We start from the raw sequence: 20,599 nt of genomic DNA, 5'->3' as shown, positions 1-20,599 counted from the left end.
TAATAATTTATAGTTTTATAAACAAGTAAGTTCAGTCAGGCATCACAAGTGACCTACCCCTACATAAAGGCTACAGTAACATAAGGAAGAGAACAAAAAGCCTTACTGGAGAGGGGAGAGATTCACTGAATGAGCCAAGGAAGCAGAATGAACTAAGGTATACAGAAGCAGAAAACAAAATAGTTTGATAGAATTTGAGAAACTTCAAGGAAATTAATAACTAGCTCTAAAATGGTAGAGCACAAATTATGAGAGAGGAGATTCAAGAAATAAGACTAGAAAGGCAGGTGGGAGCTGCCTTTACAACTCTATTCTAAGGGAATGTATTAGGAAATCAGAATCACGGGTTAGAAAGATCGCTCTGGCAGCACTGGGGTGGGGAGTGGGCACAGCGGCTGACAGAGGCCAGTCCAAATGAAGGACTATGAAAGCGTGAATACAGGCAACAGTGCAATGGAGATGCGATGGCAGGAATAAATGTTACAAGCAGGCAAGGAGTCAGAAAGATGGAGTTCAATTATCAATCAGCTTGGAAAGGGGCCACAGATTGGGCACAGGGCACAGGTGGGGGAAAGTAGGGTGGAGGATAAAATCTGGGTTGGGGTGATAGAGGGATGGTGGTTCTACTCCCTGAGAAGAGGAAAGGTTCAGGGAGGGAAAAAAGTAGCATCTGTTTTGGACACATTGAGTCTGTGACATCTATGAAACTGCTGGCTCTAATGTATCGGTGAGTGTCATCATGAGCTAAAAGGGACATCATTCTAGGCAGAGAGAGAGAGGAATGTCTGTATCAGTCAAAGGTATAGAGAAAACCAAAAACAAGTGGATATGGATAAAATTACTCAGAGAAAATAAATAGAAACAGAAGACCAACAACAAAAGTTTCTTAGGGGACTGCCAATATTTAAGTGGAAGAAAATTTCACAGAAGATTGAGGCTGAGCAGTCATAAAAGCAGAAGCAGAACCTAGAGAACGATGTCATGGAAACCATGGCATCAGAGCTTTAAGAAGGGTGGAGTGAACAATGTCAACAGATAACTAAGGATTCAAAAAAACTTCATTGCTTTTGGGAAATTAGCTGGCTGGTCAAATTTTCACAATGTCAAACTGTTAAGGTAAGGATTCTGGGGTTAAACTTTAAGTGGAAGGAGTATAAATTGGGGGGGTGGGGGGAAAGTGAGTGAGGCAAGGTTGTGAAATTTTCTTTTTATTTATGTTAGGATCTCTCTCTTATCCTATTACTGAACAAGTTAAAAGTGCTATAAGGGTAGTGCAAATGTAGAAAGTTACAAAATAATTGACAGGGTGGCAAGTGCTAAAATGGTGGAGAAAATGAGTCTTGTGTGTGACCTTTTATTTCTCCAAGAGATCACTGCTAACTAAACACCCTAGATGGCAAAATTTCAGTTGGCAGAATTCTCCTCCTCTAAGATTCACACCAACTACTCCAGAGAGCCTTCACAGCCCTTTGCAGGTAGCTTTAGTTGTTTTTCCCTTGTGTTCCCACTGTCGTCTGTTCACATTTCAACCACAGTGCTTATTACAATGCTTTAATATTTTGATTAATGTGTGGGCAAGGGCTGCATTCAATTTATGTGCCTTATCAGCACCTTAGTACTTGAATCATAGAAGGCATCTGGTAAATGTTGACTGAGTGAGTTAATGCACTTAAAGAGTTTTTTTTTTTTTTTTTTTTTTTTTTTTTTTTAACAAACAACTCATCCAAAAATGGGCAGAAGATATTTCTCCAAAGAAGACATAGAGATAGATGGTCAACAGGCACATGAAAAGATGCTCAACATCACTAATTATTAGAGAAATGCAAATCAAAATTACAATGAGCTATCACCTCACACTAGTCAGAATGGACACCATTAAAAAGTCCACAAATAACAAATACTAGGGAGGGTGAAGAGAAAAAGAATTCTCCTACACTGTTGGTGGGTATGTACACTGCTATAGCCACTGTAGAAAACATTACGGAGGTTCCTCAAAAAACTGCAAATAGAACTATCATATGATCTAGCAATCCCACTCCTGGGATATATCTTGAGAAAACTCTAATTCAAAAAGATACATGCACCCTGCTGTTCATAGCAGCACTATTTACAATAGTCAAGGCATGTAAACAACCTGAACGCCCATCAACAAATGAGTGGATAAAGAAGATATAGTACATATACACAATGGAATGTTACTCAGCCATAAAAAAAGATGAAAAGATGAAACAGTGCCATTTATAGCAACGTAGATGGACCTAGAGATTACCATATTATGTGAAGTCAGACAGAGAAAGATAAATATTATCTGATATCACTTATATGTAGAATCTAAAATACAATACAAATGGACTTATTTACAAAACAGAAACAGATTCATAAGACCTAGAAAACAAACTTATGGTTACCAAAGTGGAAAGGCAGAGAAGAGGTAAATTAGGACTTTGGGATTAGCAGATATAAAGTACCATATATAAAATAGATATATAACAAGGTCCTACTATATAGCACAGGGAACTATATTCAATTTCTTGTAACAACCTATAATGAAAAAGATTATGAAAAATAATATATATTTATATTTGTATAATTGAATCACTTCGTTGTACACCAGAAACTAACATGACATTGCAAACTGACTATACTTCAAACTGTTTTTTATATACCCACATTCATATGTGTTCCTACCTTTATGAAGTGGAGGGAATAGTCTGCTGACATCTCTGAGCACAGTTACATGTGTCATTTAACAAGTGAGATACTTTGATCAAGAGTTATTACCTGGTTAGCCAAAGTAACTATTATGATGCAAGATGGTCGAATCTCTTTGATGAAATGGGAAACAAAACTAGTCTCCACCCCAGTCACATATTATCATATTATTGGGCAATTAATCAAAACATGTTGGTTCATAAACACTATGGTCTTAATCCATTCTTATTTCCTAACTGAATTCCATTTTTTATGTATTAAAAAGAGACTAATATGTCAATATTATCATAATTTAGAGCCATACAAGTTTAGTGTTCCAACAAAAGCAGCACAGAAGGAAAAAGACACTAGGATCTTCCTGTGGCAGCTCTCACCATGATGGGTGCAGGAAGGCAGAACTAGGCAGAATGGATGGGCATCATATTGAAAGGGTATGTATCACGAGGGCAAGAGATCCACAGGCTATGAAAACTGGCTCATGCGACAGCATTAGCACTTACATTCAACAACTGCCACAGAAATACACTGCATAAGGAAGCAAGTGAGTATTTTCTCTCTAATATTTTGCCAGTGGACAAATGGTTGGCTCATTAATTTAATACAATCGCCACACGAAAGCAAAATCATTTACTTTCAGAAGCGTAACCAGGAAATCACAACTACCATTCCAGTCACATATAAACAGATTCATCATGAGAAACATCTCCTGGCTCAGCACACAGGTGGACTTGTAAGCATGCTACCAAGTTGAAATCCCTATCAGCCATGACCTTGATCAGTTCCACAGGAATGAGGAGGTTAGTTCTAGCAATGAAGTAGTAACAGGTATTCACAGACCCATAGATGGATTCAGAGATTTATAAATCTAAGTAGGAAAGGAGATAAAAACAAGTAGGGGATATATGTACATGTGTAACTGAATCACTCTTTTGTACAGCAGAAATTACCACAACATTGTAAATCAACTACACTTGAATAAAACTTTAAAAAATGAAAAAAAAAAAATAGGGTATGGAGTTCCCGTTGTGGCACAGTGGAAACAAATCTGACTAGTATCTATGAGGATTCGGGTTCAGTCTCTGGCCTTGCTCAGTGGGTCAGGGATCTGGCATTGCCGTGAGCAGTGGTGTAGGCTGCAGATGTGGCTTGGATCTGGTGTTGCTATGACTGTGGTGTAGGCCAGAAGCTGCAGCTCCGATTCAACCCCTAGCCTGGGAATTTCCACATGGCACAGGTGTGGTTCTAAAAAGAAAAAGAAAATAGGGTAAAGGCAGTCAGAAGTTCCTGATTCATGGTGACATGCTTCTAATTGTTAAGCAATACAGTAAAGACAAGTCATCAGAAACTTACATCTGATACCCAGTAACAAGGAAAGATTAGGTTCCTTGCCCTGAGCACGCTGATTAAGAATACTACACAAAGCCTTCAAGTCAAATAAACAATAGGACATTTCTTTGAAGAGCTGATCAATCACACTCAAATCAAAGAGTGGCCTTTTGGAAAGAATGGTCTGCTGCCTGGATTGCTCTGCTTCCTGGCCCTGATCCAATAAAGAGCAGGTCTCTTCTGTCTGTCTTTGGTTCTGCAACGGACAAAACAAAAATCAGGTTTTTAGAACAGAGGAAAGGTACTCTAAAGCCACAAAGGTTAACATTTTCCCCCAAGTCTATAAACGAGGAATAGCAAAATCATAGTACATGCACATTAGCCAAATTTAACTGCGTATACACAGTAGGCAAAATAAAAAGGGAGATAAGAATTTAAATAATGGAAAGGGTTCCTGTGTGCCAGCTAATGCCCTATGGTAATTAATACCTGAGAGAGGAAACATAAATTTGAACAGTCTCAGCTTCCAGGGGGTTTCTCATGCTCTCACATAAAAAATTTCCTTGGTAATGTACATATTTTACTATGAAATTTACCCCCAAAATAAAAATAACTGCAAAGAAAATTTACTTTTTTGCTTTTTAGGGCCACACCCATAGCACGTGGAAGTTCCCAGCCTAGGGGTAGAATCGGAGCTGCAGCTGCCATCCTACACCACAGCCACAGCAGTACTGGATCTGAGCCATGTCTATGACCTACCCCACAGCTCACAGCAATGCCATATCCTTAACCCACTGACCAAGGTCAGGGATCAAACCCATACCCTTATGGATACAAATCGGATTCATTTCCGCTGTACTACAATGGGAACTCCCTGCAAAGAAAATTTAGACCTCATCCTATAGTTTTTAGCAGCAACAGTGATTTACTTACTCTGAACCTATTTTTTGTACACTGAGAAAAAAATGTTTACTACATTAATGTTGACAGGAACCAAACTTCTCAGTGTAAGAGAAGAAGAAATAAAAGTATAAAGTCAGGAGTTCCCGTGGTGGCTCAGTAGTTAACGAATCCGACTAGGAACCATGAGGTTGTGGGTTTGTTCCCTGCCTTGCTCAGTGGGTTAAGGATCCAGCATTGGCGTGAGCTGTGGCGTAGGTTGCAGACGCGGCTTGGATCCCTCATGGCTGTGGCGTAGGCTGGCGGCTACAGCTCCGATTAGACCCCTAGCCTGGGAACCTCCACATGCCACTGGAGCGGCTCAAGAAAAGGCAAAAAGACAAAAAAAAAAAAAAAAAAAAGAAAAAAAAAAAATAAAGTCAAAGAACCCCCCCAACAACTCTGAATGATTAAGTACGAATTGGAAGTATCAATATGAACCCATGATTTATTACACTCAGAAAAATCTATGCTCACCTCATCCCCGCACTGTCAGTATTTATTCCTCATCCTGAAAATTGCTAATCAAAGGCAAGTTTAATTAGCTTTCTAACTAGATTCCATTTCAGAAAAACCAAAGAGCCTGGGTTGATGAGGAAAATAAAATTTTTATAGATGAATGTCAGCTAATAAATGTAGAGGGAATGATGTAACTAGAAGAAAAAATTATTGTTGTTTTAATCAACTAATGTTTTACCGGTAGATGCTAAAACCACCAAGGAAAAGGGTGCTGACAAACTGTGTATGCACAGAGTTGCCTAAGTATCACCCCACGGAATATCTGGGCATTGCAGGAGCTGTGATGTTACAATGGAAAGAATCTGGCTTAATCCAATGAGATTAGTACTTACCTAGAGTGGGATAACCAAACACAGAATTTTATGATGTGAATACCTAAAAATTTTCATGGGGAAAAAAAAGTTTGACCTGAATCTAGTATCTTTTTAACTTCTAGCTTACAAAAATACAGGTGTAGAGCACAAGATACATGACATCATGAGGAAGCAATCAGAAAACTCTAGGTGTAACAAGTCCACAAGTCTGTAAGACAAAAGACCCAGGTTCTTCAGGGGAAAGAAAGGAACTTTGGGTTTATAAGACAAAATGAAACAACAACACATGGGCCTTGTTTGAATGGTGGTTTCAACAGCCACTATAAAAAACATTTGGAGAAGAAGTGAGGAAATTTTCCTAAGACTAGGTATTACTGAAAATCAAGGAATTCTTACTGGGTGGAACAATGGTGAAATGGTTATATAGGAAACTGCTCCTAGTTTTTGGAGATGCATTCTTAAGTATTTAGAGGAAAAATGTCATGACAGTTCAAAAGCTAAGTATATTTTGTATAACATGTCCTAAATGCTAGCCAAGTATTTTATCTTGTAATTATATGAAGAAAGTGTGATATATCCCAGTGATGAAGTGTCAACAGTCCACTTTCCCTAAGGATTTTCAAGGGTAATTTTGTTTATATTTCAACTATGCCTTATTTGATGACTTTGGGATCTAATTGCTATATATAGCATTTGACTTTGCCGTAGTTAAGTTTGTGAAATTGTTTCTAAGACATATAAGAAAAATAAAAGTTTGTCTTTTTGATTATAATCTCAGTAGGAAACCTAATGGATTTGTCACAATAAAATCAAGCCTTTAATTTAAAAATGTTTTATGAATGTATACAAAATAAACATCTGCTTTAACTTAAATAGGTACTGAATCACTCTTGAAAGCAATGATAATTTCTTCTACTCACATCAAGCAATGTTCTTGTTAATCTCTGCAGATTTCTTTCTTTCTTTTCCAGCTCTTCCATCATCTTTTGAGTAGTCAATTTTTCTTTAGAAAGTTTCCCCTGCATAGACTAGAATAAAGAGAATTGGAAAGTAAGGCATGTTAATGATAAAAGCAAAATGAAACCAGAGAGGTAACCAGGAATACTGGCTCTGACTACTTTAGATATTCTGTCCTCAACAGCCCTTTGGAAGATGATGCCTTCACTTCTAAATCAACCCATGTTACTTCTACAGCGAATAATTCCAAAGGGAGGGGGAGGGGGAGAAATACCATCTTTACCAAGAATGTTTTTAATCTGGGAAAAATGTGTCAAATCTAAAATATGTTTAATTAAATTTAGCAATTTTAAAGTTGCTATCTTACAGTTCCTATTTTTTGGTCCTGTCTGAAGATGCAGAAGTTCCCAGGCCAGCAATAGAACCTGTGCCACAGTAATGATCCTTAACCCATTGGGCCACCAGGGAACTCCAAAACTGTTTTGTTCTTATTTTATTAGTTTTTGTTTATATACTAGAAGTGTATTAGCAAATCTATACTTTAAATTTTTTTTCATCTGATTAAGATATAAGATAAAAAGATCATAAGACTGTCCCTGTTTCCTGTCATTTGAAACACAGCTAAATGCCCTTCTCTCAGGGTACAGTATTCAAAGCAGTGAATATGATGCTGAATTCAGGTCAAAGGTCTATTATGGGATTTAGATAAACTAGTCTCTTTCTTAGCTCCATTATAAATTATAAATTATCCAGACATGGTAATATTTTAAGAAAATCTTGAGTATACCAAAGCAGAATATAGGATATTTTAAGAGTACTTAGGTCATTTCAGCTACACACCAAAGAAGAACTTGCCATAAACCTTGTACTTATCATTGATTTTTTTTTACATGAACTTTTCTTTTTAAACCATGAGATCAATAAAAATATAACTACAGATGAGATTTCATTTTTTTTTCCTTTTAGGTCTGTATTTAGTCGCAACTCCAAAAATACTTCAGAATTCTGACTACATAAATAGCATACAATCTACCATGAAGGTTTTTTTTCCTCACATTATCCCTGTATCGAATAAGATAGGATAGCTGTCATCATAGGTTGAGATAAGACTCTACATCTAAAGTAGTTTTCTCAGTAACAGTATTCAACCTTGTTCCTTTTTAATTTCATTTGTGTGTTAAACTCTGAAAAAAATTCAGTAACTTAAAAGTTAGATACAAACGAATTGTGTTTCATAACAAGTATACTTTCTTCCAAGGAAATCTGTTTTATATTCCACAAAAATGAATCTCACAGCACAATGTCATGTGGGAGATATATATATATATATATATATATATATATATATATATATTTGGATACTGAAATTCCTTTGTAAGTGTATTTGACTGAATCAAAACCCTTTTGATTAATGCTATGGGGGACTTATTTATCTAGCTGAAGAAAGATCAATACTTACTGGCATGACAAGATTATTTAACTGGAATCTAGATTTCATTCTAAATTTTCTTAAGACTTAATGACTGTTTTATTGGAATTGTAGAAGAAAGGTACTACAAATAAACTACTCTATGTCTGACATTTTGATAGTAAAAATGGAACCCAAGAAAGTTATTTTCATTGTGTTGTAATATTATTAATTCTTTAGAAAATTTTAATGTTTATTTTTACCATGTAGAGTGTGACAGATAATTAGCTAGAAAATCTAATATGTTTCTGTGTAAGACTAAATTTAAATCAGTGAAAAAAACAGGTAATCTTCTCCATCAGAATAAAATTGGAAATGTTTGGTAGTAGTGCTGTTTGTCGTAAGAAGGAAAACAGGAGTGCCATCATGGTGCAGCAGAAATGAATCTGACTAGGAACCATGAGGTTGCAGGTTTGGTTCCTGGCCTCAGTCAGTGGGTTAAGGATCTGGTATTGCTGTGAGCTGTGGTGTAGGTTGCAGACGCAGTTCAGATCCTACGTTGCTGTGGCTGTGCCATAGGCTGGCAGGCTGTAGCTCTGATTTGACCCCCAGCCTGGGAACCTCCATTTGCCATGGGTGCAGCCCTAAAAAGCCAAAGCAAAAACAAAAAAACAAAACTGAATTTGGGAAATATATCAAGCTTAACATGTTATGTTGGTTGGGTTCAAAGACACTGATCAATCAAGCAGCCCTTTAATAGGGAAAAGAGTTCACAGATATATTAATTCTAATAAGACCAAATTCTGTCCAATTTCTAGGATAATACTGAGTGCTATACTTTGTCTGACAAAATATCTCCTAAAAAATGACTTCTCTATTCTAAACTGTGTGGAAAAGCATTATGTTTAAAGTCTAAGAAAAAAGTGTGTGTGTGATTTCTAGTAACCTTAGATTGGAATAACTAAAATTTTAAACAAATGAATTTTTAAATGTCTACAATTTTTCTTTAAATTTCCAGTTTAATAATGGTTTTTTAAAGTCTAAGTTACTAATGTACAGGTATTTATCACAATCATCTTTGCAGGTGAAAGTAGTTTTAAATTCATTTGCTATTTTTATGTAAATATCAAGAAATTCTAAGTACTTTCTTTTTCTGTCCCATAAACAAGTAGCTCAAATGAAGGAAAGCCAAATGTGCCTTACTCAATGGATTCTATATACTCCACCACCCAGTTTAGGAGGAAATATTTTGAAAGAAGCATATGTTAGCAGTTTTACTATATAAACATACACAAGCAACCATCCCCATTGCAACAACACAAGGGCTTCACAAATACATTCCTTCATGCAACCACTCATTCAGCAAAAATTACAGCCACGCACGATCTGTACACTGACAATAACATCAATGAACAAAACAGTCAAAACTTTTGGTCCTTGAAGAACTTTCAGTAGGAGAAAAAAGATCAAAGAAAATAAACATAATAAATATGTATGTTACATAGTATCATATATTAGAATTTGTCTAGTTCCCTGGAGAACAAATAGAGATGGTGATGGAAAGGGGTTGAAATCTCAAATGGGTAAGAATAAGGGTTCATGGAAAAAGTGACATTTGAGCAAAGTATTGAGGGAGGTGAGAGATTAAGTCCCATAGAAATGTGGAGAGTATGTTTCAGTTAGTGCAAGGGTTATAAGGTAGATGGTGTCTTTTCTGTTTGAGAAAAAGGGTGACAGAAAATAGTAAGAGATGAAGCCAGAGAAGGAAGGTGATGTGAGGAAGAGATTGTGTAAGCTCTTCTAAGCCAGTGTAAGAGCTCTGATTTTTACTCAGGGAAAAAAAAAAAAAAAATGAAGAACCACTAAAGGGTACTGAGAAGATATGACACGATCTGATTTCTGTTGTAATAGGTTGCTCAGGTTGATGAGAACACACTATAGGCAAGCAAGGGTGGAAGGAGAAAATAAGCCAGATAAGGAATGAAGATGGCTTGGACCAGGGTAGCAACAGTGGAGGTCAAGAGAAAGGCCCTACACTAGATATATTTATAAGAAAACAGGATTTGCTCACAAACGTGAGGTAGAAGAGAAGGCAAAGATAAATCTAGTTTCCAGACTAAGCAAACAGAAGGGCAGATATGCCATTAGTAGGTATAAGAAACCTGGAAGGTACAGCAAATTTACCATTTTTTGGCTTGAGGGAATAAGAAATTTAGTTTTGAACATGTTATGTCTAATATGTTAAGTGTCATCACTTATTGAGTAGTGATTAAATACACAAGTTGTAAGGTCAGGGGAGCATTTTGAGCTAGAGATAAAAATTAGGGAGTAGTGAGCATACACCATATAATTAAAGCCATAAGATGGGTAAGAAGCTCACCAAGAGAAGTATTGAGAATCCTGGTAAAGAAACAAACCCCTTTTTGAAATATGACACCATGGAGTTCCCGTTGTGGTGCAGTGAAAACAAATCTGACTAGTATCCATGAGAGTGCGGGTTTGATCCCTGGCTTCACTCAGTGGGCCAGGGATCTGACATTGCCATGAGCTGTGGTATAGGTCACAGACATGGCTCAGACCCCGCATTGCTGTGGCTGGCCGCTGTAGCTCTGATTCAACCCCAGCCTGGGAACTTCCATATGCTGCAGGTGCGGCCCTAAAAAGAAGAAAAAAAAAAAGAAAAAAAGAAATATGATACCATGTATGCATGTGTATATTTTAGTAGTATAACTGACCTACAATACTATGTTAAGTTCTAAGAGCACAACATAGTCATTCAGTATTTCTATATATTACAAAATAATCACCACACAAAGATACATTTCCATCTGTCACCATACAAATTTATTATAATATTATTGACTAAATTCCCCCCAGTGCATATTTCATCCCTGTTACTCATTTATTTGGTAACCGGAAGTCTGTACTTCTTAATCTTGCTCACTGAAATATGATACAATATTTTTGAAAGTAATTTGCATGTCTTCAAAATAAACCTTAACAAATATGCCTCAAATGAAACTAAACTTATTCCTTGATTATAAAATGGAAAGTTTTCTAATAAGGTAATTATGTCCAATTTTTATATATCAGTTCACTGTTTATATCTTTATTATAATAGAATTTATGCTACTGACCTTAAATTTATTGTCTCATTAAATAATCAAAAAACCCAAAAAAACTTAAAAAGCAAGTTCTTCTGAATGCTTTTGGTTGTCATTTTATTGTACATATTTCAATTATCTAGAAGCAAAGCATAAGTCAATCACTTTATTACTGAGAACAGTCAAAAGGCTTTATATTAGTTATGATTTTATTAATACAAGCACACTATTTTTGCCAACAGCATATATAACCATACATGAAAGGTAAGATAACAGTGCTACTATCACAAGAAATAGCAATTAATAAGAAGCATGCACACTTAACAAGGAAACTTACACTTAGAATCAGTAATAAGGAAAATATATTCTTTTAATAAAATGTAATTATTTTCTCTCAATACCTTTTAAAAAACTAGTTAAGAAAAGTTCATCTCCTACATGAGGCCACTCCTTCAAGGTTAAGGAGGTTATGTTATATAACACAGAGAAACCAACACAGAGAGTCATGGAAAATAACTATTTTCCAAATTTAAGAATAAGGAAAAAACTTCACTGAAAGACCTTAATAAGGAAGTTCCCATTGTGGTGCAGCTTAAATGAATCTGACTAGTATCCATGAGGATGTGGGTTCAATCTCTGGCCTTGCTCAGGGCGTTGAGGATCTGGTGCTGCCGTGAGCTGTGGTGTAGGTCGCAGATGTGGCTTGGATCCCACGTTGCTGTGGCTGTGGCATAGGCTAGCAGCTGTAGCTCTGATTTAACCCTGGCCTGGGAATTTCCATATGCTGCCAGTGTGCCCCCCCCCAAAAAAAAGACCCAAAACCTTAATAAAACAGATTAAGTGAATTACCTGATAAGGACTTCAAAATAATGGTCATAATAAGATAGTACCAAATGGAAGTCACAGAGCTGAAAAATAAAATAGCTCAACTAAAAAATGTAGTAGGAGGTGTTCAACAGAAGACTAGATGAGACAGAAGATCAGTGAATGTGAAGATAGGGCATGAAACTCACCCAATCAGAGCAGCAAAAACAAAAGTATAAAAAAGAGTGAAGATAGTTTAAAGCACTTAACGGGACATCAGGGTGCCCAACAGACACATTATAGGGGTTCCAAAAGGAGGAGAAGAGAGAAAGGGACGGAAAACTTAAGTGAAGTAACAGCTGAAAATTTCCCTAACCTGGGGAAAGAAACAGACACTTAGATCCAAGAAACCAAGAGAGTTCTAAATAAGATGAATCCAAAGAGATCCACTCCAAGGCACATTATAATGAAACTATTGAAAGTTAAAGATAGAGGGAGAATCTTACAAGTAACAAAGTCAAAACAACTTAATTTATGCAAGGGAAAGCACACAATACTCTCAGGAGATTTTTCAACAGAAACTTTGTAGGGCAAAGAATGTGGTCCAATATATTCAAAGTTCTGGGGAAAAAACTGCCAAGAAATAACATTCCACTAGGCAAAGCTGTCCTTCAGAACTGAAGGAGTTCCCATTGTGGCTCAGATCCCGATACTGTCTCTGTGAGAATTCAGGTTTGATCCCTGGCCTGGGTCAGTAGGTTGAGGATCTGACACTGCTGGAAGTTGTGGCAGAGTTTGTAGATGTAGCTTGGATGCCATTTGCTGTGGCTGTGGCACAGACTGAAGCCACAGCTCAGTCAAGCCCTAGACTGGGAACTTCCATATGCCACACATGCAGCCATAAAAAAGAACTGAAGGAGAAATAAAAAGTTTTCCAGATAAGCAAAAACTGAAGTACTTCATTACTACTAGATTGACCTCACAAGAAATACTAAAGGGCTTACTAATTACTAATTGCAAAAACTTACTAATTAGTAATAGTAAAACATATGAAAGTATAAATCTCACTAGTAAAGGTACATAGACTGTAAAATTCAGAATAATATTGTAAAGGTGGTAGATTAATCACTTATAAAGCTACTATGAACATTAAATGGCAAAAGTAGTAAAAATATAACTACAATAATTTGTTAATGGATAGACAAGATAAAAAGAAATAAAATTTGGCATCAAAAATACAATATCAAAAATATATCAAACTAAAAAGGTTCTGCACAGCAATGGAAATCAACAATAAAATGAAAATGCAACCTACAGAATTGTAGAAAATATCTGCAAATCATGTATCTAATAAAGGGTTAATATCCAAAGTATGTAAAATATACAACTCAAGAGCAAAATAAATAAATACAAAATAAATGAATTTTAAAAAATCCAATTTTAAAATGGGCCAAGACCTAAATAGACATTTTTTCAAAGAAGATATTCAAATGGCGAATAGGCACAAGAAGAGTTGCTCAACCTCACTACTTATCAGGGAAGTGTAAATCAAAACCACAATGAGTTATCATTTCACATTTGTTAGAGTGGTTATTATCATAAAGATAATAGATAACAAGTGTTGGTAAGGCTATAGAGAAAAGGGAACTGTTGTGTATTGTTAGTGGGAATGAAAATTGGTACAGCCACAATGGAAAACATTATGGAGGTTTTTCCACTTCTGAGAATTTACCCAAAGGAAATGAAAACACAAACTTGAAAAGATACATGCACTCCTGCCTCCCTGTTCATTCACTGAAGCATTATTTACAATAACCAGGACATGGAACCAACCTAAGTGTCCACTGATGGGTGAATGGATAAGGAAAATGTGATAGTACACACACACACACACACACACACACACACACTGGAATATTATTCAGCAACCAAAAGAATGAAATCTTGCCATTTCCAGTAACACGGATGGAGCTTGAGCACATAATGCTAAGTGACATAAATCAGACAGAGAAAAATACTGTATGATCTCACTTGTGAAATCTAAAAAAACAAAAACAAAGTCAGAAGAGAATAGATTTCTGTTGCCAGAGGAAGGCGTTGGGGGGGGGTGGAAAGAGAATGGGTAAGGGGGGTCAAAATGTATAAACTTACAGTGTTAAAATAAGTCCTGGGAATACAATGTACAGGATGGTAGCTACAGTTAACAATACTGTATTTTATATTTGAAAGTTGCTAAGAGAATAGATCTTAAAAGCTCTTACAAGAAAAAAATTTGTAACTGTGATGGATACTAATTGTTAGACTTACTGTAGTGATCATTTTGCAATACATAAAAATATCACTATTTTGTACACCTGAAACTAATATTATGTGTCCACTATATCTAAAAAAAGTAAGTAAACAGTTTGAAAAGAGAAAGTATGCAGTTAATAGTAATAGCATAAGATTTTGGAGTCAGACAAAATTAGGTTCTGGGTACACAGTTTATATGATGCGTATGTATTCAATACCTTTGGCTACCTGCCTATTCACAAATTCCATGAGTCGTAAGTAGTCATATTTGTATTGGGTTACTATGTTCTTGGGTCATAGCTCACTGCAAGCTGAATGAACACTTGACCAAATCTAAGAAAGTAGGACCCAGAGTCTACAAGTTTCTCCCTGCAGTGGCTGGAAATGAACTATAGAATAATAGGGCTGTGGGACAGCTATATTCTGTCACGTGAGCTAAAGAAGGAAAGGAAGTCAGTCTGCAGAGAGAGAGAAATTAATGAAACAGACTGAAATGAGAGCAGCAACAAAGCCTCTTTCTTCCTGAAGCTAGGAATCATTCCTACTTATGGGTTCCACATATATCTCTGCATTGTTATAATCCTATTTTTTGCTTAGGCTAAATTGAATTGGGTACTGTTGCTTACAACCAAAAGGCCTAGGTTATACTGTTCAGTGTTTACTAAGTGAAATTTCTACAACTAGCAAGGTAACAGATGAGCTACTAGGACTCAGACCACATCCTAGAGATATTTATTGGGAGATTTCAATTATACCACAAGCCAAATTCCAAGTCAAGCTTATAAATTTTAGGCCTAAGTGACTTTTGCCTAGTACAAAACATTTATGCTACAAACACTAATTCCTTTCTTCTTATACTAAATATGTAAAAGCTCATATCTTATTTCCAATAACCATGGCATACACTATAAATCTTACAATTGTATTTGTCAACTATATTTAAATAAAGCTGAAAATTTAAAAAAGGGGGGGCATTCAGTATTATGGGTGAATTTTCTTGTGGGCAAAGGTATTTTGGTATTTCTTTACTATTTGTTCCCTACAAAGAGTGCCTAGCCCATGGTAGAAACTCAGTTGACAGTTACTAAATGAACTGAATCAATGAATAAATGAAAAAGTAACTATTCAATACCTAATTCAGTTTTATTTAAGTAAAAGGCTATGTTCACTCATTCAGAACAGTTACCGAGCCTCTTTTATGCACAAGGCATTGTGCTAAGTGCTGAACTGGATAAGGACTATTCAAAGACCCTAGCATACCCATTATAAAGCTTGTGAAATAAATGTATCAGAAAAAAAAGAAACAAAACAGGCATTCTACTCATCTCAAGAAGCCAATAATGCAGCCATATTGTAAGGTGTAATGTACTAAAAAACTGCACTTTGGAGACAAAATTTCCAGATTCTACTTCTAGGTACCTGAGCATATGGTGCCTTTCACAGAAGACTGGTTTTCCAATGTGCTCCAGTTTAAATATCTTCATTCCAGGAAAAGACTTAAACAATTACCTCCACTAAGACTTACACAAGAAAGAGATCAGACTAACATTATTTTCTTTCTCTAGGGATTTTTCACTTTGAGGCAAGCCAGGAATAATGCCAAGGGCACAAATTCTGAGGTCATACAGATATGAATTAGAATCTCAGCTGAGACCTTGGGCACACTTTTTAAATCCCAGCTATTTCATATATAAAAATATGCTCTTTCTTACCTTGTAAGATTACTGTTGAGATTCAGAGATAAAAAACATAAACCAGAAACATAAACCATTTTTATAATATGTAATATCACCACCAGCATCATCACTGACATCTCTGCATTTGACATCAGAGGCTCCATTTCTCACTACGGGTAAGTGTAGACAAATATTAAATCCCTCATCCTCATTCTTCTGCACTGATAAAAGGGAGGATTTTCAAAATATTTGTAAAGCTATTCCTTAAAATAAATAAGGAAAATGCAAGCACCATAAAATTGCCAGTTTTCAGGTTTCTGCTTTTAGTAACTGAAGACAGTGTACGGCTCAAGTTCCTTTCTTAACTATCATCTTGCCACCTTATATAACTTTAAAAACAATCTCCCTGAGAGCTCTGCTTCCAGCATTCCAGCACGAGGAGCTCCTCAGAACTGCTCCCCCAAGGAAATTGGTGAAAAATCATGAAAAAACACATTAAAATTTTCTGGAAATGGTTTATACAGCAAACATAAGAAAGGCTACTAAAACTCAGAACAGCAGTCTGTGGTATTTGAAACAAAGTCCACTTGATCCTTACTCTCTCACAGCTCAGCAAGATGGAAAGTCCATTCCAAACCAGAAGAGCCAAGAGCACAGGTCTCCCTCTCTCTTCGCTCCCAGCTGGACTGCTATCTCCCTAGGAAGGGGAGGGCACTACCATTTTTTCCACCTTGCAGTCAGCTACCTATAGCTAAGGCTAAGTTCTAGGCAAATGCAGGCAAAAGGTGAGGGATCTGCTGTTCTGCCCAGGACTGCTCATGGGATGAAGGCTTTTCCTAGGGTGCAGCATCACTGATTTGGCCCTGCCTTGGCTTCTAGGGCAGGAATCTCCACTAAGACAAGCAAACTAAGAGATCCTGAGATGCTGCCCACCCTCCCTCCACTAGTGCTCATCTCCTGGAGAGTTGCTCAGAAGCCTGACATCAGAAGCCTGACATCGTTCCACCCACACCAACTTGGCTCCGAGATTTTGCCTGGGGAGAAACACGTCACAGAATGGAGAGCCCTGAATGTCTCCCTAAAGGAGATGAATTCATTTGCCACAGAGTGTGAAATTCAAGCCTAAGGGTACTCTCAAAATAGAGAGAGGTTCCTGTTAGATTCCTAGGAGGAATAGGCTAAAAAGCAGGTTAGCTAGCTTCCAAGAGAGAAACAGTAAGAGAGAAAGAGACAGCTGGGAAGGAAACTCCAGAGAGCTGGGGAGGTGGGGAGAATCTCAAACTTTAACCTAGGAAGCTATGCCTTCAAAGAGCCAGAAAGGACCAGTCTGTGAAGCAATTTATGCCATAGGGCATTGCTGAAAAGTTGAAAACAAGAGTGCTGAGCTGGCCTAAGGGAGCTTAACATTTGGTTTGGTCAGGGAAAGGGTTTATAAGAAATGTATAAGAGTAGGCAAATCTATAAAGAGGGGAAGCATATTAGTGATTCCCTATGGTTGAGGAGGGAGTGGGGTTTAAGAGAGTGATGGCTAAAGGTGTCTTTTTTGAGGACAAAAATGTTCAAAAATTGACTGTGGCTTGGTTCCATACATATGTGATTATTCTAAAAATCACTGATTTACACACTTCAAATGGGTGAACTATAGGGTATACATGACTTACATATTAGTAACACTGTTATTAAAAAATCAGCACAATATGAAAAAACAAAATCAAACCACCTGTCTGGGTCCTTTCTCTTTTAGCCCTTGATTTGTTCTCAGGCTTATGAGCAAGAGCTGCCAAAACAGCTTAACTGAGTCAGAACATGCCAGGTGTCTCAGAACTAATCCCCCCTTTTTAACTTAAATTCAGTCTTCCCAGTCAATTCCCACTTGTGGTTCATTGAGCAAGCTGAGAATTTTACAATATTTCCTAAAGGCTCTAAGAATTGCCCAGGGAACTTGTTAATAATACATATTTCAAGCTTCGCCTCAGAGATACTGACTCACTGGGTTGACAATAGGGCCCAGAAATCTGTATTTTTTAAAAGCATCCTAAATAATTTGAATATCCATATAGGTTTGGTGACCACTCGTAGCACAAACAGGTTCAATGATATTCTTTCATGATCTAAGTGAGCTGACTCCCTTCCTACAACTCCCCACCTGAGACACAAAGAACTGATTTTTCCAAAGTTAAATCCACCTGTTATATGTTTTTTCTAAAACTTTTAATTAAGCAACAATTATATTGTGCATACAACAGGCCTATATGCATATTAAAGTTTTTTATCTTCACAAGTACAAAGACTAGAAAGAAAATTTGTTTTTTAAAAAGCTACTTTTCCTTTGATAGAATACTTAGCTTTGGCTATTAGGCTTTTCAAAAATTAGTATTCATTTCTGAAAAAAATATTTTCAGTTTTTCATGCATTATATAAAGTACTTACAGGTAGGAAAAACTTAAAAATTAAAAAACTTTGGGAAGAAAGAACTTCATGTAAGGACACATCACAATATTAGAATAACTATAAAAATAGGAGATAAACATGAATAATAAGGGGAAACTTTAAATCAATATTTATTTAGGTTAAAGAAAAGCTATATTCTGTCTTTATGACACTGTATTAGATTACGATCCATTTTCCCACTGTATCTACTGAGAAAATCTATTTGATTAAGGTTTTAATAAGAGATTTGTTAAAAATTGGAATAAAATCTGCTGAGACTATGGAAACATCTTCTTTTGAAGCATTATAAATAGGACAGACTATCACAGTTTTGAGATTGGTGGTCCCAAACATGCCATTAAAAGTGAATAGTCTTAAAGACCACCATTCTTATTTTTGTCATATTATGATCATTCATTGACAGCTGTCAATTTAGAAAGGCCATTTAAATGCATAAATTCTTTCAAAGAGGAAACTTTAATGTTAGAGAAAACAAGTAAATATAAACTTCACTTTGATTTTCCCTCCCCAAAGGTTACAATAACATACAATGTTAACAGTTCATTGGAAACAAATTTACACCGGTGAAATGTACTTTTGAGAAATAAACAGGATGGAAGATAATGCCCAGTAAAAATGCAGCCATGTTTATGGAAATGATGGGTAACATTCCATTTTTAAATGTCTTTTTATATTGTAAACTGACCAAAAAAATCTGTAATGTAATAACCTATATGGGAAAGGAATCTGAAAAGAAATGGATATATGTATATGTATAAGTGATTTACTTTGCTGTATGTGTGAAACACAACTTTTTAAGTCAACTATACTCTAATAAAATTTATTTTAAAAAGAGAGAATAAATGTGTGGGCTTAAAATCACATAGAATTTTAGTCTTAATAAAATTGTGAAAGAACTTATGAAGGAAAAAAAAAAAAAAAACTCACCAGTTTAAGAGGAGAAGCCAGTTTAGCTACACTGGTTTCATGGATATAAAGAATTTCTAATATTTCTAAGGGCTCAAAGAGAGTAATCAAGGTATTCATTCCAGTTAACAATACCATCCTGATGACTGAACAAAATAATAGATAAATCTGTGTTTTAATACCACTAAATTCAACTTCAAAATCGGCAATACTTCTACATGAAGTACAACTTATTCTCTATTCAACAACAAATACAATATAACTAGTACGAGATTGATTCCCCCCCCCCCGCCAAACTTCAAAAGTTGAAAATCAACATAACTTGCCACTGACCTAAACCAGGTAGTGTTTATTTTGCTTCCGGTGCAAGGTGGTAAACTAAGGTTGTATTTTAAATTGTTTTCACTTAACAATGCCTTATCTTTATCTCCTATAAATTTGACATAAAATGAACATGGCAAGGGATTTTATTTTTCTCTGTCATAAAATTTAAACTATACGAATAACCTGCTTGTACCCAAGGCAATACAGCATTCTAAATCAGCCAAACAAACTTTTAACAAGTTTGGTCCTCTCATCAGTTTGCGTGGACAGAAAGAAGCAGTGAAACATGAAATTCTAATAACACTAAGTTGGCTTTGTTTACTAAACACTGAAAATGGAACAACTTCCTGGCACTATGGAGTAACAAACATGCAAATTACAATGGAAGTGACAATTTATAATAAATTTAATACTATACTAATAGCTAAAATGCATAATTCATGTTTAAAATGGTTGGGAAGCTCTCTGCTATTCTTAGTTGTAAACTATTTTGTGTTATTTTGGCTATGTAAAGACACTTGAAGGAATTAAAAACAGAGCTACACAGACTTTGAAAACAAACCCAGGGTTACCAAAGGGGATAGGTGGTAGAAGGAGGGATGGACTGGGGGTTTGGGATTGGCATCTGCACACTGGTACATGGAATGACTGGCCAATGGGGACCTGCTGTATAGTACAGGGAACTCTACTCAATAGTCTGTGATGGTCTATATGGGATAAGAATCTGAAAAAGAATGGATGTGTGTACACGTATAACTGAATTACTTGGTTGTACAGCAGAAATTATCACAACATTGTAAATCAACTATACTTCAATAAAACTTTAAAAAATGGAAAAAAAAAAAAACCTCCAGACCTACAGCATAT

The 20,599-nt window shown here is 36.1% G+C and overlaps 1 protein-coding gene across 1 annotated transcript in view; it reads right to left on the bottom strand.

The window, feature by feature from the left end:
* The window catches only part of CEP85L (centrosomal protein 85 like), a 172,206-nt gene that overhangs the window by 6,533 nt on the left and 145,074 nt on the right, over positions 1–20,599 (bottom strand). The window contains 2 exon segments of the mRNA XM_003121248.5: positions 4,063–4,294; positions 6,731–6,838. Of these exon segments, the coding sequence (XP_003121296.3) occupies positions 4,063–4,294; positions 6,731–6,838 (340 nt within the window).

This window comes from Sus scrofa, chromosome 1, assembly GCF_000003025.6.
Source record: "Sus scrofa isolate TJ Tabasco breed Duroc chromosome 1, Sscrofa11.1, whole genome shotgun sequence".
Taxonomy (NCBI): domain Eukaryota; kingdom Metazoa; phylum Chordata; class Mammalia; order Artiodactyla; family Suidae; genus Sus; species Sus scrofa.
The sequence above is the reverse complement of the archived record's forward strand: the minus strand, read 5'-3'. Positions and strand labels throughout refer to the sequence as shown.